General features: G+C 34.7%; 1 protein-coding gene across 1 annotated transcript; it reads left to right on the top strand.

The window, feature by feature from the left end:
* The first annotated feature begins 3,019 nt into the window (after positions 1-3,019).
* LOC149373885 (uncharacterized) lies at positions 3,020-6,199 on the top strand. The gene is made up of 6 exons (XM_089595322.1): positions 3,020-3,295; positions 3,367-3,568; positions 3,627-3,856; positions 3,930-4,375; positions 5,151-5,520; positions 5,623-6,199. Exons 1-6 carry the CDS (start codon positions 3,234-3,236, stop codon positions 6,158-6,160), a joined length of 1,848 nt encoding a protein of 615 aa, XP_089451448.1. The 5' UTR covers positions 3,020-3,233; the 3' UTR covers positions 6,161-6,199.
* The last annotated feature ends 18,176 nt before the right edge of the window (positions 6,200-24,375 follow it).

The raw sequence follows: 24,375 nt of genomic DNA on the forward strand, positions 1-24,375 counted from the left end.
AAAAAATGAAAAATTTTATATTAATCAACTTTTTAAAAATAACATGGAAATTTTCGCGTTTCTTACCTAAGCGAAAAGTACAACTATATTCGTAGAAGTTTAAACAAATTTTTTTGATTTATCAATATGAGCACTATAACTTCAGTTTTTGGCTATTATTTTGTGTAAATGATCAATATCCAGACAATAATAATCACATTTTAGACTTAAATATGTATTCTGAAACGTAACACAACAAGATCTACAATTATAGAACAACAAGTGGCATATAAACTGTGTGTTGCGCCAAAAAAACGAGAAAAAACTTGACCGTTTTTAAATTGTTATCCGACAACTTCGTGAGGCTAACGATGTATCAAAAAAAATAAAATTTATTGTCACTATTCGATGTAATGTAACACGTCTTTGTGTGAGATTTCGAGGGAAAAACCATTCATGATGTACTACCAAAATGTGTCGCTATTTTTAAAAATAAATTAATATACGATTTAAAAAAATGTTAGAAAAGAAAATTTTACAAAAATATAAGAACTAGAAAGAGTTAAATCTATAAAATATTTCGCATATAATACATCCAACGTGCAAAAGTTGAAAAAGCATGTGACAAGGTGCGTTTCCCCCCAACGGGAGAAAAGTTTTTTTTTAATTTAACTACACCAAATAAATCAGGACCATATTTCCTCAATAAAAAAAAGGCTATATACCTTATTTTCATCAACCACCTCTAATGTCACACCTGTGGCGTTCCTCAGTTGGTCCGTACTCGTTTAATAAATACGTATATACCTAACTGTCAAACGTTAATTAGTATGCTTATTAATTCGCTTAATATGCGTGAAAAAAAAGAATTTAATGCCAAGAAAATTGATAAACATTCTCTTAAAGTAAAAATAAAAAAAAAAAGACAAAAGTCGGCAAGAGTTAGGTCCAGGTGTCTACGTATAGACACAAGGATTACTAACTCCTGCACCTTCAAGCTGGTCAAGACGACAGAGATACAGTTAACCGGTCCTCGAAACGAACACATCACAGGCGAAACGAAGAGCCCCCGAACGGTCACCCATCCAAGTACTAACCGCAGCAAATGATGCTTAACTCCGGAGACCGGCGGAACTGCATTTCTATAATCGAGCCACCGAGAAGGTATTTGTTCGCTGATATTTTTGAAAGTAACAACGCCTTGGCTATGCGTTGACGAAGCCTCTGTTTTTCTCTCCCCCCCCTCCTCCCACATCGTTTCTATCGTTATCTCTTCGGTTGGTCGTCGATAATTAGATGTACATTAGGCTTCGCTTAGATGGAGCTTTCGCGGCTGAGATTTGAAAAAAAATAAAATTATAATTTCAAGTCCACGTGAGTTTAACCATAAGTTTGTACCGGAAAATAAGGCCATTTGTTGCGTACAATGCCATTTCTTTCAGTATTTTATAGTTGACATTTTAGTAAGGCAAAAGTATTCGTGATAAAAACGTATACGTATAGCGTTGCCATGAAAAGTAATGTACAAAATTCATTAATCATTGAAAAATGTAACTATATAGTTGTCTACTCAATTGATAGTTACAGATATTTGTTACAAAACTATTGCATTAAAAAAAAAATAGTTATTTTTATCGATAATTGTAAGCGAATTAAAACGTATCTTACTGCAGAGTAAGTCATTTCATTCATAACTGCGATAATTTATAAACCGTATGTCAATGCCTATCTAGATGATAAAATATCAGATTTTACTGTAACGTTCAATTTTTGTTTATTTTACAGTTACACTTAAATTAAAATATGGCAAATATAAACAAGGTAAATGTCCCTACTTGTGGAATGTGTCCCTATTCATGGAATATGAAAATTTATGTATTTGTTGTACAACTAACTTGATTAAAAAATTGTGGTAGTTACCGCTATGACTCTATTTTCAGTTTAATAAAAAATAAAAATAAGTAAAAATTTGAACACGTCACAAATTTAGTGTTTTCATCATTTAAAAGAGAGATGCGAAGCTTATCGTGTTGTCACACATACATATATATATATATAACAATGTATTCAAGTGTGAAAAAAACAATAATTTATAACTAAATGTAGTTAATAAAGTAGTTGAATAATTATTGGAATATGATATTTTAAATACTTTACAATAAGCGTTAATTTCTCGAATCTTTTGCACTTATCTGCCGGAAAATATTTTTACACAAGAATGTGTGGTTAATATCATAAAAAAATAGAGACTGAATTATTTTTTAATTATAGTTGATACTAAATCATTAGTGAATAAAAAGATTTCAATTAAATTCAAAAATTTTTATTTGCACGGTTTTGAAAAGTAATCTTTTTGCCTCATACTTAGAAAAGTAGCTTTTTCATTTATATGCTTCGAAAAGTAGCTTTCTTTCGTTATAAGGCCGACAACTTATGCTTGGCAACGCATAACTGTGGATCTCACTACTTTTTTCGAACAAAATAAGGAAAAAACTTTTAAACTTTTTTCACAGGTAATTTTCATCCAAGATTAACCCATTAGACTTTGAATTCAAGTTTAGCGAAAGAATATACATCCAGTAAATGCTGGTTAGTTCTTGTCAATTTTTAGTGATCGTATGTTATCAATATGTCTCTGTTTACTGGCGACAAAACTAAAGATACAAAGACAATTTTTTTCTAACCCCGTAACGGAGTATTAAATTTCAACAAACAATGGACGTAGATCAAGTCACGTGAGAGTTTTATCCGACAGAATATTTGATTCATACTTACGTTTAACTTTTACATAGCTTTTTTACTTTGACGAGCATCAACACCCATACATGAACTAAACAAAGCACCACACAGATGCGAAAACTTTCCAAGTTGGAGCTAATTTTGGGGTGTGCATCTGCAATGGGCTTAATGGTGGTAGTGTAATGGTTTCACAGAACTATGACTGTGTATGCATTTATATAGATATAGTTCTTTGAAAATTTTACCAGGGCACACTAAGTATTTAGTGTCGGAACCGGACTTGTGATGATAGGAGGAGCGACTGTAGTTACTTTCAAGCGTGAATCATTGATGTTAAGTAGGTATACGCTTTTCGGGTTTCCTCAATGTGCACAGTACTACTGTTGGCTGCAGTTGCGTTATTGACTCGTACTCAAAAGCAACAGAAAAATCGTCTCGAGTTGAGTAGTTCAAGTTACGGAGGTTTATTGTCACATCGGTACAAGTACAACAAATCAGAAAAAGTGTAAGAAACCATGAGTCTTCATGAAGCCATTAGTTGCGACGACGTCGCAAGAGTTCACAAAATCCTGGGACGGTACGATTTTTCCTCGCTGAGCAAAGGTCGCGTAAAATCATTTTTACCTCACGTATACGTCCACATTTCAGAGACGCGTCTTCCATTAATGACGGGGATCCCAAATTCTACACGCCACTGATGTACCTGATACAGTGCCATTCTGTAAATCTCACCTCGCTTGATAACGTACTGGCGATATTTAAACTACTCACAGACTACGGAGCAGACGTGAACGTGCGAGGGGGACACGACCTTAATTCGGCGCTGATTTTGGCTGTTCAATTAAAAATGGTGAGTTTTGGATCTGAGTTTCGCTTGGAAAAATCTTGACCATCTCTGAATCCCGAAGATCGTCTTCGCGAGGCTCCTGTTGGAAGCTGGTGCCGATCCCAACATCAAAAACAAGAGTGACCGCACGGCCCTGCACTACGCAGTGAATAGTGACGACGGAAGAATTACGGAGCTGTTGTTGAATCACGGGGCGGATACCGATGTTTTCGACTTCCAAGGCAACACGCCTTTGGACACTGCCGTTACAAGCTGCAGCATAATTTCTGCAGAGAAGCTCATAGAATCTGGGTAAGCGTATTATTTTTGCATGTAGCCTGTAAGTAGATCAAGGGTGCCCATTTCATTAATTTCCTTTTACTAGTGCCGAGAGCGGAAATGTCTACAAACTGTTGCTCCGAGCGTGCACTGATGTATCATGCCAAATGGATAAGCACGAGTACAAAAAGTTCGTTGCAAAGTTGTTGGATAATGGAAGGAAAATGGATGAGAACTTTTCGCTCCGAGCTCTGCTGTACCACGCAGTTGGCGAAAAGCACGAAAATCGCCACTACTGGGAAAAGTGCTTTATCCTCGAGTTTCTGAACGAGCGGGGCGTTTATGTCAATGGCGACGCGGGTGACTCGGAACTCCATTTGGCTGTCCGCGAGACAAATTTCACGAGAGTTGAGGCTCTTCTTCTGTCAGGAGCTGATGTCAACCTTAAAAATGTCTACGGTGAGGCACCGCTGCACTTACTACTCAAGGATAAAGAACCAAACCGCGACAAGGAGCTACAAGAAAATATTGCTAGATTGCTTATTGCGTACGGTGAGTCGAAGGATATGGACTTTTAAATCGACTCAAACATGGATATCTCGTTGTTATTACTTTTTTTTTGCATGTTATTTTTTAACAAAGTTATTTTACTAAAAAAGAAAATTTTACTTAAAATGATTTCTTGACCTAAAAAATTTACGGGACATGATCAAAATGGTAAAAAATTCATTATTAATTGAAAAATAGCTAAATATTAATAAAATTTTTGTAGAACCAAAACAGAAAATGTATGCAAGCACTTATAAAAATTAATTTCCGCCTTTATACTTGAAATTAGGCATCAAAAAAATAAAGGTTTAATTGTAAAACAGTTTTTTGTTGTTGTTAACATGCTGATAGCTTCGGTGCTCAAACTTATCCTTATTAGGAATAGAAAAACCAGGAACTGATATTTTTTTTGTTTTTATTTATTCTTTAATCAAAGAACTCGTCTATAATATCATAAATACCACCAAAATTCTGATTTAATACCGTCATAATCTTTTTTTACACAAAATTGCTCGAGTGACTTTATTGGAAATTAGTAAATTTTTAATCAATTAGTTTCCAATACACAAAACCATAAATTAATAAGAGAACGTATGTTTGCATTAAATTATTTTTAATGCTAAATTCATTATTTCATTGGTTAAATTATGAGGGGCTTATTTTATAAGTATTGTGATGGTCACGTTGTTGTGTATATATGCCTGCCAGTTTTAGTATTATATACCTATTTGAAATGATACTATACCAATAAATAAAATAATATACTTTTGTTTTATAGGAACGGATTTGGGCTCGCACAACTACATAAATGAGACACCATTTTTTTTAGCTACGAAAAATTGCAACAACGTAATAAACCTAATGCTGGCAAAAATCACCGGAGTCAACGAGACAACACTCAACAGGACATATACAAAAAATCGTTTGTTAGCCCCTTTTTATAAGGACGAGCCCAAACTGTACGAACTCATAGTATCCATCAATTTGGGGTATGAGCAGGTCGTCGATCGCCTGCTCAACATGAGTTTCATCCAAGAGGCAAGTAAAACTCGTTGCCGAGATTTCAACGAAGCGCTGAAAGAAGCTGTCAAATCGAACCATTACCGTATCGTCAAGATGCTCTTCGAGGCTGGATTTCGGACAGACGAGTTAGTCATTCAATTATACTTAAAAAAATCATAAAATTCATACCACGCCTAAATTAACATCGCCACTTTTTTTTTCTTTTTTTTTTTTTTTGTTGTCAACAGACGCTACAACCACGTTCTACATCAACTCACTTATCGGCCTATCAATGTTGGAATTAGAATGAAAATGGAGTGCTTGTTCTGGGAATTTCAAGACATCGCGACTGTTAATCTATTGCTGGTCGATACTCTCCAAAGCATTGGGGGATGGCCAACCGCAGATACGTTCCAAAAACTGTTTGTCTTTTATTACATGATAAACTCACGGTTTGTGGGTTCAAACGCTGATTTGATCCCGATGAAAGGACGGTTGAACTCGACCCACTTATCGTGTATCATCTCGGATTGCAACGAAAAACTGGACGAACTCAAGGAAATCAAGGCAGGCGAAAAATCGATGTTCGACATCCTCACGATGCCGCTGGATGCGTTGGCAGGCTCATTCAATAACGAGGATTGCCTGAAAGGTTGCACCGACTTACTCTTGTCGCTTGAAGAAAAAGTGGAACTTGAATATCACGAGTATGCGTTGGTAACTCATATTGAACTAGCAATGGAGAAGATGAGGGTATTGCGTGCGGCAAGAGATAATCTAAAATAAGCATTTCAAGGTATCTTAGAGAAAATCAATTACGTAAGTTTGGATGATCATATCATGTTGAATAATTTTGCTCATTTGGATGTCAGAGAATTGAAAAAAATCGCGTTAATCAGTTGATTTGAAAAATTTTCAATCATCAGATTTTACCGGCTTGCCGTGTATAAAATAAATTAAATAGTTGGTGAAACAACTAAAAGATTTTGATTGTTCAACGAATGACCGTACAAAAACTTTGAATTTTTATTTTGTTGATTTTTTTGCGTTTTTGTTCCACTATGATTAGTAAATGTCAAATTAAAAAAAAAAAATCTTTATTCCATAAAACTTTTAAGTAGTACTTAGGCACTTATGTGAGATGTCGCGCTTACTTTAATTAATAGTTATTCAGTTTATATTAAAAAAGTACAATTGGATTATTTAGGTTACTGATATATTTTTCTCAAATGATCTGCGAAACCACTAAGAAACTAGTCATGTAATAAATGCACATTTACTCGAAAGTACAGTTTTTTTTAACGCAAAATCCTCTTTGTAACTTTATTAACTGTCTACTGTTTGTTTGTATTATATTGTCAAATAAAAAATTTTTTCAACAGTTTGCCTACTTGATTATTTTTAGCCATGTTTTTTCTTAAACCCAACAAATTTTAACAATTTTTCCGTTTTCGCTGGTAAATGGAGGAAAAAAACATGCAGGAACAATTATAAATTGATGCTCCCATTGTTGAATTAACCATTCGAGGGACAAACGAGAGAATCAAAAAACAAGTAATAAAAAGCTGTTTGTCAAGTGCACAGTCCACAAATTTTGAGTCGTTTTCTAAAAAGCCCTTAACGACACGTGGAAATGATACTAGTAAAAAACGCGTTGACATCGGAAAATCGGATTTTCGACAAAACCACCGTTGGAGCTTTTTTCTCATTTTTCCTTGCTGTTCAGTTCCATTAGTCTCTGGTACAGGGGTTTGTTTCAACAGCATGTGTAAAAATAGAACAACGAACGGCACTGAAAGAACTCTCGGTGTAAACGAAAACTAGACGAGTAAATGTGCAAAACAATTATTTTTGCTCGTTCAATACGATTTCGTTTTTGTTTCCTTTGTTTGTGAATTTTGACGTACCAACGAGAGGAAAATTTTAGTAAAAAAAAAAAATTCGATAGGCTTTACTTGATATTAAATTGATAACTGAGTGAAGAAATATACAATAAATATGTTTTTTATTTTTATTTTACATCTTACAATAATTAAGAAATACGTAGCATCTGAAATAATATGGAAAAGCATTTTGCCACAAGTTTTTTTTCGATAACGACATTTCATACTGTCTCAAACAATGTTAAGTACATGCTTACTTAGGAATTTTTATAATAATGCACCATCTAAAAATTTTATATCAAAATACGTTTATACGTTTACGTTTAAAGGCGATGGTTGATCAAAATTTTTTTTAGAATTACACGTTTTTCCATTTAGCTGTCTAAGAATCTATTTATATTCGAAAAATTTGAAAATAAAACTATTTGTCAACGATACTTACTGCGTAACGTGAACGCTAATTTAAATAAATAAATATACAATAGGGGTACAATATATTGTATCTTTATAAAGGATTTGTTAACATACCATGAATGACAAAACACATAAGGACCTCTGAGCTACGGTGATTTGTAAATTTTAAAATGTTTTAATAAATATACTTCTTTCAAAAATTGTGTACACTCACATAAGTCACCCATGTAATTGATGTGTGCTCGTAGGATGCAATACAGATGTCACAACCAAAAATAAATTTCACAGATAAAACAATTTATTGGAAATAAAACCAGATTTCTCAGTTTCTCAAGACTCATCCTTTTCTCGACTTATCCCCGAATACCCAACTGTATACGTGTATACGTGACTTTTCTGGAAAATGGACAGAATGACACGCGCACAGCTTCCTTTTGTACGAAGACGGATTTTTCGACTCTGGTGTATTCGCTTCGAGTCGCTGCAGAGGTTGTGCCCTCTCTAGCCAAAATCAGGCAAAAATTCTTGCATGTAAACAAACGGCTCAGAGCATATATACATGCGCACAGCTGCTTGTGATTGGTTGAACGAAATAGCAGAAGGGGATCGTCGTTCCCTTTCTAGCCTGCCAATGTGCCAAGTATGTCAATCACAAGCAGCTATACGCATGTATATATGCTCTGAGCCGTTTGTTTACATGCAAGAATTTTTGCCTGATTTTGGCTAGGGAGGGCACAACCTCTGCATCGACTCGAAGCGAATAGGTATTCACGTCAGCTCGACAATACTTTGGCGGCTCGCCGACACTTTGAGTGCCAGCCGCTAAATACGTTTGTATGGAAATGTACATCTTCTGCCTCTCAAACACAACCAAGCGCTCGAAAGCTACAATTGATGAAAAGCAATGTCTTGAGCTTTTGTCAGGAAGTAACATTTTTTTTTCCTTGAATTCAATCGAATCACTGAGGCAATAAATAACTTTTCTTTAGGATAGCAGCCAACTTTTTTAATCAACCAGTTTGATTTTCGTTGTCCATTTAGAGATACATCACTGAGAGTCGATCAATTTTTTTTCTTTTTTTTACTTAATACATTCGTTTGTAAACAATTTCTTGAAATTTTCATTTTTTACTTTAAAAAATGAAAAAATGAAAAATTTTATATTAATCAACTTTTTAAAAATAACATGGAAATTTTCGCGTTTCTTACCTAAGCGAAAAGTACAACTATATTCGTAGAAGTTTAAACAAATTTTTTTGATTTATCAATATGAGCACTATAACTTCAGTTTTTGGCTATTATTTTGTGTAAATGATCAATATCCAGACAATAATAATCACATTTTAGACTTAAATATGTATTCTGAAACGTAACACAACAAGATCTACAATTATAGAACAACAAGTGGCATATAAACTGTGTGTTGCGCCAAAAAAACGAGAAAAAACTTGACCGTTTTTAAATTGTTATCCGACAACTTCGTGAGGCTAACGATGTATCAAAAAAAATAAAATTTATTGTCACTATTCGATGTAATGTAACACGTCTTTGTGTGAGATTTCGAGGGAAAAACCATTCATGATGTACTACCAAAATGTGTCGCTATTTTTAAAAATAAATTAATATACGATTTAAAAAAATGTTAGAAAAGAAAATTTTACAAAAATATAAGAACTAGAAAGAGTTAAATCTATAAAATATCTCGCATATAATACATCCAACGTGCAAAAGTTGAAAAAGCATGTGACAAGGTGCGTTTTCCCCCAACGGGAGAAAAGTTTTTTTTTAATTTAACTACACCAAATAAATCAGGACCATATTTCCTCAATAAAAAAAAGGCTATATACCTTATTTTCATCAACCACCTCTAATGTCACACCTGTGGCGTTCCTCAGTTGGTCCGTACTCGTTTAATAAATACGTATATACCTAACTGTCAAACGTTAATTAGTATGCTTATTAATTCGCTTAATATGCGTGAAAAAAAAGAATTTAATGCCAAGAAAATTGATAAACATTCTCTTAAAGTAAAAATAAAAAAAAAAAGACAAAAGTCGGCAAGAGTTAGGTCCAGGTGTCTACGTATAGACACAAGGATTACTAACTCCTGCACCTTCAAGCTGGTCAAGACGACAGAGATACAGTTAACCGGTCCTCGAAACGAACACATCACAGGCGAAACGAAGAGCCCCGAACGGTCACCCATCCAAGTACTAACCGCAGCAAATGATGCTTAACTCCGGAGACCGGCGGAACTGCATTTCTATAATCGAGCCACCGAGAAGGTATTTGTTCGCTGATATTTTTGAAAGTAACAACGCCTTGGCTATGCGTTGACGAAGCCTCTGTTTTTCTCTCCCCCCCCTCCTCCCACATCGTTTCTATCGTTATCTCTTCGGTTGGTCGTCGATAATTAGATGTACATTAGGCTTCGCTTAGATGGAGCTTTCGCGGCTGAGATTTGAAAAAAAATAAAATTATAATTTCAAGTCCACGTGAGTTTAACCATAAGTTTGTACCGGAAAATAAGGCCATTTGTTGCGTACAATGCCATTTCTTTCAGTATTTTATAGTTGACATTTTTAGTAAGGCAAAAGTATTCGTGATAAAAACGTATACGTATAGCGTTGCCATGAAAAGTAATGTACAAAATTCATTAATCATTGAAAAATGTAACTATATAGTTGTCTACTCAATTGATAGTTACAGATATTTGTTACAAAACTATTGCATTAAAAAAAAAATAGTTATTTTTATCGATAATTGTAAGCGAATTAAAACGTATCTTACTGCAGAGTAAGTAATTCCATTCATAACTGCGATAATTTATTAAATGTATGTCAATGATTTATGCAAAAAAAAATAATAGCTTAGTTTCTCATTGAAACTGAATGACAATTTTTTTTGATCGATTAATTTTACATGCCTATCTAGATGATAAAATATCACATTTTACTGTAACGTTTAATTTTTCTTTATTTTACAGTTACACTTATCGATGGCAAATATAAATATCCAAGGCACAAAGTATAACTTAGAAATTACCGTAAAGAACGTAAAACATCAAATAAACAATAATGACTTCTTACCTGAACAAAAAGTGTAACTATACTCGTGTAAGTTGAAATATTTTTTTTTTGATTGGTGAATAATAGCCTTATAACATCGATTCTTGGCTAATTTTTTTGTAAAAAAAAAAAAGTAAAAAAAAACACACCAAAGGGTTGACGGAAATTTTCACCAAAACAATGAACTTCGATTCAAAGATTTAGAGAATACATTATATTAGGAAATATGTATCATTAATGTTTTTTCCACTAACATTAAATTGTATCAAGTATACGTAGTACATAAAAACATATCCTCCATTGTTGGAAATAATAAAAATATAAATTAATCAATTCGAAAAATTTAATGAACATATAGCATTAGCGTGAGAAATACATGTTTTTCTGACTTATTAAACCAATACATCAAAACCATCGTAAAAGTAACTAGTAATAAAAATCATGGAATATAAATTTAGATGTACCTCCTTAAATCTTGAATATAACCAAAAGACAATGAAATTTATTTTTGAGATATTAGGTTACTATACCTGTGTACACGATTTTCCACTCACAATTCCAGAAATGATCTTATCATCTCGAATAAAATCTATGAAATTAAGAACAATGACAGCAAACTGTGAAAACGAAAATCACCAATAAAAGTTTTCCTGATCCGTATAGTCATGCACATTTCATTTGGTTGGTCGTTTTTATAAATTAAATAAAATGCATGTATGTCAATTTAAAAAATGTGTCACACTTATTATTAAAACACAACGGACTGAGAAAAACCAACCATCCTTTCATGATGTTTCACCAAGGAAAATAAATTCCGCGAGATGCATGACTTCCACGCTCTTTTTTCCTCAAGCACTCACGTTCGTGGCTGCAGAGTTTTCCAATTATGCCAAAACACCTCGAACAAATGACATACCTGACAAATACTTCCACGTTTGGCAATACGTCAGAGCTCTCGATTATCAAAACAGAAAGTGCTAATCCACGAGACTCCGATGCTTTTGCCAATAGCGCGAGATAAAAGCGCGCGTGCCCTCGATCATTCGTCAGTTCGATCACGGATCACCGTGCCTGAGCTTCATCATCATGGACTTTAAATCTTTACTGCAGGTCGTGTTTTTGATTGCTGTAGCTGTTTTTCCACTACCTGAGCCGTGCGAGGCTCTGCCTCTGTGAGTGTCAAACTACATTTTATTATATAGATCATTTCATAGAAAACTGAATTTTTCATGGCCTACTCAGTTGAAACGACATTTGCATTTTCTTGGGCTAAAAAACATTTTAAAATGATTAAGGTTTTTTTTTTTTGTTTTTTTTTTATTTAAATCATAAAAGATGTTTGATACTTAGGTTAAAGATCTTTGTTGAATTTATTTTTTAAGTTGTAGCAGAAATTGGATCATAAAAGTTATTGCTTGTGATTTACAAAAAAAAAAAAAAAAAAAAAAAAAAAAAAAAAAAAAAAAAAAAAAAAAAAAAAAAAACTAAATTGGCTGTATTGTTTCATTTTGAAATTGTGAAAAATGATAAAAACTTTGTTACAAGACAAGTGAGAAATGGTGGCCACCAAACATTTTCACGGAAAATACTTTCGCGAATACACGCAATCTCGTTTTAATTAGACAATTCGAATGTTTTGCATTCTACGGAGATTCAGCGCATTGCGGAAATTTTTTCAAATTCTTCCATTACATCTTTTGGTTACATGATATTATGTAATAAATAATAAAAGAAAAATTAACTTTTCAACCTTTTGATATATACTGATTTTCGTAAAGTGACTCTTGTAAGTATACTTATATTTAAAAGGTATCCCGTAGGAAACTTAAAATCTTCAAGTTCTGATTAAACAATAATTATCTATTATTTATTTACAGGTTACCACATTTCGGATCGATCGCGAATCCTCCTGGGCTACAGATAAGGATGCCAGAGATCAGCATTACTCATTCAGCAGGGAACCCACTGTCATATATACCACAATGGGTTTTACAGCGTCCAACTTATGAGAGCTTTCCAACTTCACTTGAAAGATTACCTGTGTGGGCTCAACAACAAGAAATAAATGAGTGGCAGCCGAGGTTTCGGTAAAACCCCTTGAATTATCCATTTGAGATTTTTAACTGAAATTCATACAGCAGTATCGTAAAGCCTACACTGGACATTTACACTTGACATTGTTGTTGCTCTTTATTTGGATACGATTCTGCAGCCCGTCCTCCCACTAATACATAAATTCATAAGTAAAACATTCTATTACGTTCAGTATATTTGTATTTATGGATTAAGTAACAAATAACTGAGTTTATTTATTAATATGCTCTTACAATCACGCTACTTATATTTACTTAAATTTAGTTAATTATCCATTTATAAAAATAAATGTATTTTTTAAAACAGATTATAATTATTATTATCAACAGTAATAAATAATTCCGTTGCTACTATATAAGTATTTACGTAGTTTTCTGATATTGTCTCATTACTGGCCTAAAACTTGAATAAAAATATGAATAAAAAGTTCAATATTTATTGAAAACCCACATCATAAGCGACAAAATGAAAAAAAAAAAAAAAAATTTAATGCTGCACAAGAGGCTTGAACCAAAAGACAAAACAGAAGACGACGTGCGAGCTTTTAACTCTGACCACGCCGCCGACTATGTGTAAGAGCTGAGGAACTTCGATAAGCTTAAGTATACCATGAAACCCTGCAAGGTAGTACATTTCTGTTTCAATAATATCCCAAAAAGTACTAAATTAAAGTTTTTTCAATTTTTGTCAAATGTATAGATACGATTATCATCATTTTCAATATTCTTGAAATTGTATACTATTGGAATGTTTTTTGTTTGGTTTAATATTACTTTGTATTTTATTTAGCTGTGGAGAGACTTCCCGGTTTTTGAAGAAAGATCTAGCTTTGCGCCAATTCTTACGGTGGAGAGGTTTACCCTATTGTATAGTACAAAGTCCCTGAGCTGGACGGCGGCATGTCGAGGTCCCCCGATAAGTAGCGTGCAATGGCGCTTTCGCCTCAAGAGCTACTCCAAGATAGCTCGCCCTTATTATATTTTCATGCCCAATCTGCTCACAGTAAGGCCCGTGGCACATAAAAGCCTTGTAGGTACGTGCCACCGTGAGTAAGTCATACATATCTGCCATGGGCAAATATACAGCCATCACCCTGTCTTGGTGCGATGAGCACGAGTTCGGCGCTCGCTCGTTGAAGGAATCCACGCCTTGGCCATCCCCTTGATTTTATTGTCCACTACCACGTGGTATTCTTTCTTGATGCTAGCCCCCTCCGTAATGTCATCAAGTCGTGGCAGTAGAAATGTACCAACTGCATCTAGTTCCTGCCATGGATCTAGCAAAGACTCGTTGATCTTATATTGGCGTCGGCGACAAGACCCTTGAATGCTGGACAACGGCATCCTAACGTCCCTCAGTAGCTCTCCAAGCACGAAGTTGTGCTCGAAGCAGCCCTCGAAACTCAAAAAGCCCTTACGCGACCCACTTAAACCTGCGTTGGCCCTCATTTGTTCATCCTCTCAGACAGCAGTGCTGTAAACAGCTTCGGTGTTGTGTTGCCGAGGGAGATTGGCCGCCAACTGCGGAAATCGATCCTGTCACCCGTTTCGTAAAGGAAGATGATGCTCAATAGACCCCAATCAGCAGATACCTCTTCGGTTCTCCAGACTGCATTCAACAGCGCCGTAAGGTCGCGCGCCCCCTGATCAGCTATCTTCAAGTTGTCATAGGTAATACCATCCGGGCCTGACACAGTGTTTGTGTGACACCTCAGGCAGCTGAACGCCTCTCCGGTGTGGCAGGGACTTGAGCTCGGCCTTCTGCATCTTTCATCCAGCGCCTCAATCCCACGAGTAGCAGTGTTGAGGAGCAAGACTTTGAGGCAGGTGCGATGGATAAAATAGTGAATAATTAATTTATTTCCGTAATATGCACTTGATATCACAATATTTATAATTAGTTAACTATAAAACGATACAGTATTGATACATTATTTTTTATTTATTATTATTATTCGCATAACCCACTGGGGTTGGTAAGGAAGAACGGGTTTACAATGCAACTACCTGTACTCCTTTAACAATTCTTTGACTTTATCTTACTTTATTTTGCTTTAATTTTCTAATGTTATTTTTAGTTTCGTAATCAGCCGCAAACAGCTCAGGCGTGGTGTCGCCGATGGAGATCGGCCGCCAATTTCGTAGATCACCCCTGTTGCCCTTCCCGTACAGGAGGATGGTGTTTGACCTACCCCACGAGCCCGGGGCCTCCCCGATCCGCCACACCACGTCGTACAGGGCCGCAAGGACGTGGGCCCCGGGTCAGTTCTTCTGAGGTTGTCATATGTGATGCCATCGGGGCCCGGGGCAGTATTGGCACGGCGCCTCAGGCACCCAAACACCTCTTCCGCGGTGAGCGGTGCACACAGTGCATCATCGCTACCTTGCTCGGGGGGATCCGCAGAATTATTATAGACGCCTCCCACGCAGCGTTATAGACAGCTATAAGCACCCACGCACCTGCATCGGCCCTCCGTAAGTCGGGGTATGGATTGCTTGCTTGCACCTCTTATGTTTCAATCACCTCGACCGTGTAACCCTGCCGTTAGAGGTCCTCTGCGAGCCCGTGTTATTTTTGTAGCTTTTCTTCTCTGGCTTTGTGGTGGGCTCCCAGCCAGTTTTCAAAGGGCGCAGCAACGTTGATGATGGTAACCCTGCGCTGTGTCTTGGTCCTTACCACAAGATCAGGTCTAAACTACTGACGCTGCCGGTCGACACCTCCAACCCAGTGATTCCCTGACACTACCACAGATGCGTGCGTCGTCTTTGCGAGTCGGTCAAGGATGTTGTTGTGTCCTTGCAATTTCCGCCAAGTTCGGCCCGCAAAGCTGGATCACGTAGGGGAGCGTCTCAAGTCTCGCCCCGCATCTCCTGCAGCACGCATCCACCGTGGTCAACGACCTCTTCGTAGAATCGAACGGCAGCACATTTAGCCGCGCTCAGTGTACAAAGCACCATTCTTTAAATCGCGTGAAGTTACCACGTCTGAGAAAGTGGTTGGCTGTTGAAGAGCAAAACATGATCTGACAGGAGTTTCTTGCACCCGATGGCCTGTAGGCGCATATCGGAGGAGTTCCAGCCACTCCTTCGTCAACTTTCTGATCGTTTTGTTCTATTGATTCTGTAGGTTGTTGTAGCAGTGTTGCCTCACCGCATCATGCAATCCACAATAGCCCGCAATACGTGATGCGACAGGGTCTCGAGCTCGAACCTACATCTCCTGCATCTTAAGTCCAGCTCCATAATCCTGCGGATGTAAACATTAAGCAGAAATACGTTAAGGTGGGCGTGACGTATAAAGCGCCAGTCACGGAAGCGGGTGCAACGGTCGGTCCACAGGAAGTAGTTGAACTTTACTTGACGCCTCACAGTGCTCTGGTTCCTCTTTGCCACCAGCGCACCCAAGGAATGGATAAAGTAATAAATAACTAATTCCTTTTTATAATATGCACCTAATATCACAGTACTTATAAATGGTTAACTCTGTAATATATGAACATACAATATTGATATATTTGTAGTTATGGATATGTTTTTAAATTAAATATCGAAACAGCATTAGTAAAATAATGCTTCTATATTCATACAATTATTGCATCGTTTTTAGGATAATAACTAAACTTAGCTAAACTAACTTACCAAAAAATAGTTAACTACTTCTTTAAAACCGTGTCATACATAGCAAAAAAAAAAATTTAATTGCCAAACTAGGGACTCGAACCAAAATGCAAAAAAAGAGGCGACGCGCGAGCTGTTAACTCTGACCACGCCGCCGTCAATGTGTAGAGAGCACGAGAGTATCATAAGATTAAGTAGGCCGTGCAACCGTGAGACAGTACATCTTTGAAATTATATCTTGTATGTAAACCGACGTTTCTCTATACTTAAAATTGATATTTATTATTAAAAAAGTGAGTTAAAATTTAAATGAAATTTTTCCGTAGTATAAAAGTATAGAAATAGTGCATTACTCACTTTGGACAGAAAAATAAAGAATGTCTCAGACCGCAGACAGTTGACATCCATAAGCATGCGAGATAAAGGATTTTTATTTTTCCTCCCAAGGGTTGTAGACACTTTTTTTACCAATCTTGCAATTTGCATGAATAATAATTAGATTATAAGTTGACCGTATATAATAAATTTACAATTCCGTTAATAGTGATAAAAATGATTCCAAACTCGGTACATGAAGGTTAATGGGACCGCTGAACACAAATATTGTGACAGGAGTGGTCCACGAGTACCTGGCGCCCAGGGTAAACGGTATTCCTGTCGTTCCCAGGATTATTCGAAAAATATGTTATAAATGTTTGGTCCAAACAAGTAATTCGATGGTTTTCGGGATTGCTGATTACAAATATTGCAACAGCATTTGTCTACAAGGTACCTGGTGCCTTGGGTGAACGGTATATACCTCGTCCCCTGGAGTTTTTAAGAAATTCGTTAAATAATTGGTTGAAACTTGTTACCCGGGGGTTGTTGGGGTCGCTAAACACAAATATCACGACACAATTTGTCTTCAAGGTACCTGGTGCTCAGGAGGAGCGCTATACACCTCGTCTCCTGGAGTTTTTGAGAAATTCTTTTTATAATCTCTCCATACTGATTACTCGGGGGTTATAGAGTCGCTGAGCATAAATATCGCGACAGCAAACGTCTTTAAAGCACCTGGTGCCCAGGGTAAACATAATATACCTTATCTCTTGGAGTTTTGGGATAAACCTACTAACAATTCAAAACAATGTAAATTGTACAGAATAAAAAATTAAAATTATACGCCCGTACAAAAAACTACTTTTTAAACATGGCTAAAAAATTTAAATGCAGTTATTACTGTAATAATAATAATAATATTAGGAAATTCAAAGTGATCAGTGATACGTTGGGGGCGAAAAACGCCCCCAACGGGTCACTCATCACTTTGAATTTCCAAATTCACTGGAGGGCACTGATATATACTAGCAAATCAATAATTATATTAATAATAATAATAATAATAACAATAATAATAATAATAATAACAATTATAATAATAATAATAATGATAGTAACAATAATAATAATAATAATAATAATAACAATGGAAATAGTAATAATGACAATAATTATAATGACAATAATAATTATAATAATAATAATGACAATAACAATAATAATAATTGACAGTCAAAGTTTAAACAATAGTTATAATACGCATACCAAAGCAGGTATTGCTCGAGGTTCCACTGATTCATCTGACTTGACACTGGAAATTACGAAAATAATAAGGCACGAAACAAATACGTGAGATAAATACATTTTAAAAATTTCACATGGATTACCACAAGCGTACGCTTACACGCGTAACCTACGAAACTCGTCAAAATACCTCAAAGGCCTACTACAGTCGGCTCGTAATTATTTGCCTACTACTGCACCATCAGAATTATCATTGTTTTGAATTGTTAGTAAATTTATCCAAAAACTCCAAGAGATAAGGTATGTAAAGTATTATTTGATTGTTCACGTTAGATGTCAATCCCACTTAGTTCTAGTACGTATAAGTACATTTTTTTTTTGTTTTTTTAAGTTTGATATGATAAGGTTGAGTAATCGACAATCAAGCAGAATAAGAAATAACAGAAACCTGGAGATGTAGGGCAGAGTCCCTATCTCAATCCAAACGCCCCTTTGCTCTCACTACACGATTAATTTTCAAATTGCTGCAATGACGAATGAGTTGACAAGGAAAAAAATCACTCTAAAATTAAAATTCAAGTATGAACTGGCAGTGAATAAATGTTTAAGACTGTGTGAATTTTGTTTTTAAGTTCTGAAAAGTATTTGTACCAACCGAATTGATAATTGTAATTTGAAAAAATCGTGCATTGTATTCAGAAGATTTATTATGTATTTTCTTTTTTCAATGAAACCATGCCAATTCATCACTAGAAACATTGAAATCGATGATTTTTGTCTTTTCCACGCTTATTACACAAATTTTATTAACATTTCGTAAATATTACCTAAAATGAGCAAAATATATAAATATATATATATTTTTTAAAAATCATTTCTCTCTAAGGGAGCTAACAGAACAATGATGAAATCATTTAGAATCTTTAAAAAAATCCTTGTAAAGTTTGAAATCATATGAGCTCTCCCGATGTAAGAGTGAATAGTTCCTCGAAAAAGGGCATAATGTATAAAACGCGAGGGTGCATCAGCGCTGATGGGGAAGTCGCAAGCGTTTTTTTAAGGACGTTCGGTAGTGATTGAATTTTCCAACAAATTTTTCTGAAATTTTGACCAGACGTTTTTATTGTTGTTACAATAAACCAGTCAAAATTTAAAGAGGTTCCTCTGTTTCGTTTTCGAGATATTGAATTTCAAAGTTAAGTCATTTTAACACTGTCGCTTATGGGAGAACTGACTAAATCACAGTTTTAAGCAAATTGGGCCAGTGAATTTGGCCAATTTTTTTATATGTTACAGATAATGTTATTAATTTGATGTATACCAAGTTTTGCGACGATCGTCTGATTCGTTTATAAATAAAAAATTAAATAAAAGCTCGACCGAAACGCAACGGCAACGTTGCAAGTGGCGGGAAATTCAAAATGTTCCAGGATGTTGATCAGTAAATATCTCAATATTATTGTAGATATTTATGCATTCACGCATAAAATACAAGCTTACGTGTGTGCGTGAGTGTATGTACAGAACGCCCACCCCTTCCCATAAAAAACAATAAATGTTAATAACACGCTATTTATTTTTTTTTTTAATTTCAAATTTATTATTTCTTCTTAAGATACAATTTTTTTGCACATTACAAAATCACATGCTCATAGTTTGAATCACTCATCTTAGAAATCATCCTACTTATCTGACATCCCATGCTGTATGAGACTTGTCAAGTCATTTAAAAATTCAAGTATTTTATTTACACTGGTAGCTCTTTTGATTAAAGGGCTTTGCCCATTTATTAGAAACGATCTTAAACCATCATTACCTTCCATAAATTTATCAACAATAATATTAAAATCTACTTTATTTTGACTTAGATTTTTAATCACTGCTTTGGGAATGATAGACGACATGGGGGAAAAAGTTGGCGAATACATTTTTTCATCAGAAATTCTTTGAATTTTCGCAAGAACATCTTTTTTTACGGAAAACACGTTCGTTGAAATATCATCCCATGAAAGATATGTAGCGGTTAATTTTTCTAATAAATCAATATCAACTATTGCATTATGAGCGTTTTCAACAGACAATGTCAATAAGTCTTTTCCAAGATCTGAAAGCTTATGATTTTTCCTATTCGGAAAATGTTTTCTAAAAAGAGGTAAAGTGTCTACAAATCCCAAAACAAAACGTAACCGACGCAGCACGCAGCAGACGAGCAGACAGTGTAGAGTGTGCAGAGACACCTGATGCGTGTACATGAACACTCACACATTTAAGACCCGTACGACGTTGCCAAATCTTCATTCATCGCTGGTTTCCCCTCACCGCGCAAATGTTTCCCCCCGCTAACACTACCGAACGTCCTTAAGGATTACGCGGTAATGAGCACAACTTGAAGTCAGGGGCAGGTGGGGGGGGGGCTGACTTGATAATAAAGTAGTTCGAACTTCGAATCGTCTCGGGCAAAGAAACGAACTTCCGTCCATATAAGCGTGGCTATAGATAAGTTAGCTCGCGAGAGTAGTTGGATAAGTCGACTTATGGGTGATGAATTTCGCGACAACGATCTAATTTCGCGTGGGTATTCCGCAGACTTATGAAATTTTAACTTTGACTAACAACTTTTGATGATTCCCTAATTAGAATGAAATGCAAACAAATGTTTCGATTTTGGTGGTGCTCCCGCAAAGTGTACAGAGAGTCTCATTTTAGCTTCCTCGCATGGCACCCCAACTCTCATAATTGCACCGAAAATAAGAAAAACATCAGCGCATCCCGAACTTCGTACAAGCAAGCTCATCCGTATGCACGAGTATAGTTTATATACAAGTACTCGAAACTGCGAGGCGAGAGGATCCCTCGACACGAGAAAATGATAGATAACGTGCGGGCGTAGCGATTTTATTGACAGAAGCTGTGCTACACCACCACCGCGATAACATTGGGAAAATTTTCAAGCATGAAACCAACATATACACATACTTACAAGTAGGGTGTATACACTGTGTAGTAGAGCATGACGCGGGTGGGTAAACCTATATTCTCTTTTCGGTGTACATGCACTAGAACGAACGGGAACGGCAAAGACGAGAGCATAGGAAAACAAATATCGAGATTGAAAAGTAATTTCGGAGACTATATGCTGTCTCTGTGAGTTTACGTATCGGCCTCGTTGTGGTTTATGAACGTATGCCCTACAACTCGAGACCATTTTAAATTAATGGTTGTTTGGAACGTAGACAAATTGGTTCCCAAATTTATAAAGAAAAGTCAAATTGGCTCCCACTGTTCATTGAATCATTAAGGCTTATGATCAAATTGGTTCCCGAATCATTAAAGCACATTGTCTAATTCGTTCCCATACATCTAAAATATATATTGCATTAGAATATCGAGTAGTACAGCATCTTTGTTGAAGTTACTTCAATATGAGCATAACGATGAAATTTTATGAATTCATTCAATTTTATCTAAATAAAATGTTTTATGCACCGAATCCAAACATTTTTGAATTTGTAAAAGAGTTGAAATCTGAGTAATGTTAAGCATATATCAAGATGCGAAGTAAAAAACGTGAATGAAAAGAGACTGTAGACAAGGAAAAATTTTTAAGAAACAATATGTTATTGTATTAAACAGGTTTCACAACTTACTCTGAATTTAATAATTTGGTCTCAAGAATATTTTAACTAGTTTCTCAAACTTTGATTTTTTCAAACAGTGTTCTATACTTCTTAAATATACCAGCATTTAAATGGCTGCCAGTCCAAAGCCGGAAAAAAGTGTGATTGAAGAAGTATAGTATCAACACCTTTTAAATTCTGTATGTAAGTGAATTTTTTTCACAAAAAAGATAAAAATGTCATGGACGAGAAAAATGTTTTTTTATTGGACTACTACTCATAATTACACTTAGACTTGAGTGATGTCGCTTTTAGTATGAATTGTATTAGCATTCGTGTACACATGAAATTTTGAAAATTAGAAAAAAAAATTAAACCTTATACGTTGCTTAAAAATATGTTTGTTCTGAAAAAGCTTATCATTTAGTTTTCCTTCAAAAATTACGAAACACATGCTACTTATTATTAACCGATGGTGAGAAAAGCGTAAAGGGGGAAGCCTTTTAGTAAAAAAAAATACTAATGTATTTGACGAAAAATATGATTTTTTGTTTTGATCTATTTGTAGTTTATATGCAGTTTTATTTAATATGAGAAAAGTTTCAATTAATGATGGATAAGAAAAGTAGAACATCTGTTTCAAATAGTTTGATAAAACGTATTTGTATGGGTGGAGCCTCCTAGTAACTAAAAATACTAATGTATTTTACGAACAATATACAGTTTTTTTGTTTGTTTTATCTTAAGTTTATATGAACTTTTATTTAAATTTATTTAAATTGAAAAAAGTTTTAATAAACCAAGACGGTTGAGGGCAATTACAAATTTGTCTCAAAGAGTTTTATAAAATGTAATTTTATGTGTCATAAGTTACCTGAAATACAATTATAATTTAAAGAAAGTATTTTATGAAAAGGCAAGCACTAAGGAAGTAATTATTTAGAAATTGTAATTTCTGTACACCGGAGGCGGTCTTTTGTAAATTATATTGTATTATTTAAGTAGATGATATTCTGTTCTTTAATTGCTTCAAATTCAAATGAGAAATTAAGAAACGAGTTATATGGTTTTTAAGTATATCTCATGAAGTGTGATATTATAAATGTGGTGTGGAAAGGAAGAGAGTCCGCGAGATTCATCGATAGCGTTTAATTGTGAACTAATACGGCAACGGTAGTTTTCTATATTATTGACTGTATGGTCATAATCGTAAACAATATTGTATTAATACCTATGTATATGACGGTATGGGTACTGATGATGGAAATCTTCGTTATTTATTAAGCATGACCATTATTCCAGAGTACTTCACAGTTTTACTAGGCAAAAACATGCAAATATACAGAATGAGAGGATGATCACGGATTGAGAGAGACAATGGAATGCGAGATGAAACGTTTATCTCTCTCGCATTGTCTCTCCATTATTTTTTGATTTCAAAGAAGGTATAAGTGACAGAAAACTGTAGAATGTGACTACTTATAATGGAATGTACAGCAGAAAAACTTGAATTAGTAATCATTATTTTTTAAACATGTAATTACTATTAAAAATTCAAATATTTCATTGAAAAAAAAAAAAATAAATAAATAAATAAACAATGTCATAGAAACATGGTACATAGGTATAATACAATGGTAACTTTAAAATAAGTGCATTGTTTGCTTTTTAAGTTAATTGTCAAACTGAAGTAGTTCATTAAAGTACAATATTAAATAGCTTCTGCATGTTTCGAGACGTATCACGTCTTTTGAAATGTAAGCAACTTAATGATAGTACATATTTCATTGTGACTCTTAAAAAATGTTATGCAGAATGTTCTTACATTTTTTTAAATGAATCAATTTAACTAGTCATAGTTAGATAAATTTTTTATAAAAATATTGTGTATTTATCCGAATGTTACAATTATTAAATAAAATCTTTATCATTTTCAACAGTATAGGAAATGTTTTTACTCGATACATGTATAAACTTAATAATTTTAATGGACAAAACATTGTTCATACAGATCCTAGAACACTTCGTCGTTGCAACATGGGATGTATCCTACAAGAGTACAGATATTAAATACATAAGTAACTTGTCGAAAATTGTGAATCGCACATATATAAAATTTCGATTTGTTATTCTAAATACAATGTTGATTTGCATAAATTTTTGAAGGGGTTCCTTAGATTTTTTATTTGTGTGATACAATTCTTTTAAAATAATCAACCGAAATTTGCACGAAGCAATGCATTAAAAATGCTTTTTAACTATTTTTCCACTAAAAAGTTTGTTTGCAAAAATCATATCATTTTTTTTTGTGATAGTGTCCATTAATAAAAAGTTTCTTAAATCTTGTAAAAGAGCATTTAGCTGAACCGTTAGCTATAACGAGCTTATGAAAATTATTTAATATATAAATCTATAGTCGTAAGTGTGTGCGAAATGCTTGTTCTACAAACATCGCTGACTAAACATTTACATTCATTTTCGTTAATTATTGTTAAAAATCGATTATAATCGTTTAAAAAAGACTATAATATTCCTACCAAAACAGTATTGCAGAACAGTTATCAAAAATGTATCAATAAATCGGATTCATAAAAAAGTTTAAACTTATAGTAAAGTGTTAAATAACTGAGTAAAATAGAGCTAGTAGTACTTAAGTCATTTAAATATAAGCGCCAGAATTAGAGAGGACCGAGCCGCTAGCCACCGACGTCTACCGCTACGCTTCGCCCGCAGCGATTTTGCACC

The sequence above is a fragment of the Copidosoma floridanum genome, unplaced genomic scaffold, assembly GCF_036245765.1.
Source record: "Copidosoma floridanum isolate Cflo_tuat_1 unplaced genomic scaffold, Cflo_Japanese_pri ptg000025l, whole genome shotgun sequence".
Classification (NCBI taxonomy): Eukaryota; Metazoa; Arthropoda; class Insecta; order Hymenoptera; family Encyrtidae; genus Copidosoma; species Copidosoma floridanum.

Bases quoted from the DNA above. Each gene is read 5' to 3' on its own strand.
- LOC149373885 (XM_089595322.1), top strand. From the start codon at position 3,234: ATGAGTCTTCATGAAGCCATTAGTTGCGACGACGTCGCAAGAGTTCAC. The intron at 3,857-3,929 runs GTAAGCGTATTA...TCCTTTTACTAG, and splicing joins GAGAAGCTCATAGAATCTGG to TGCCGAGAGCGGAAATGTCT. The intron at 5,521-5,622 runs GTTAGTCATTCA...TGTTGTCAACAG, and splicing joins GCTGGATTTCGGACAGACGA to ACGCTACAACCACGTTCTAC.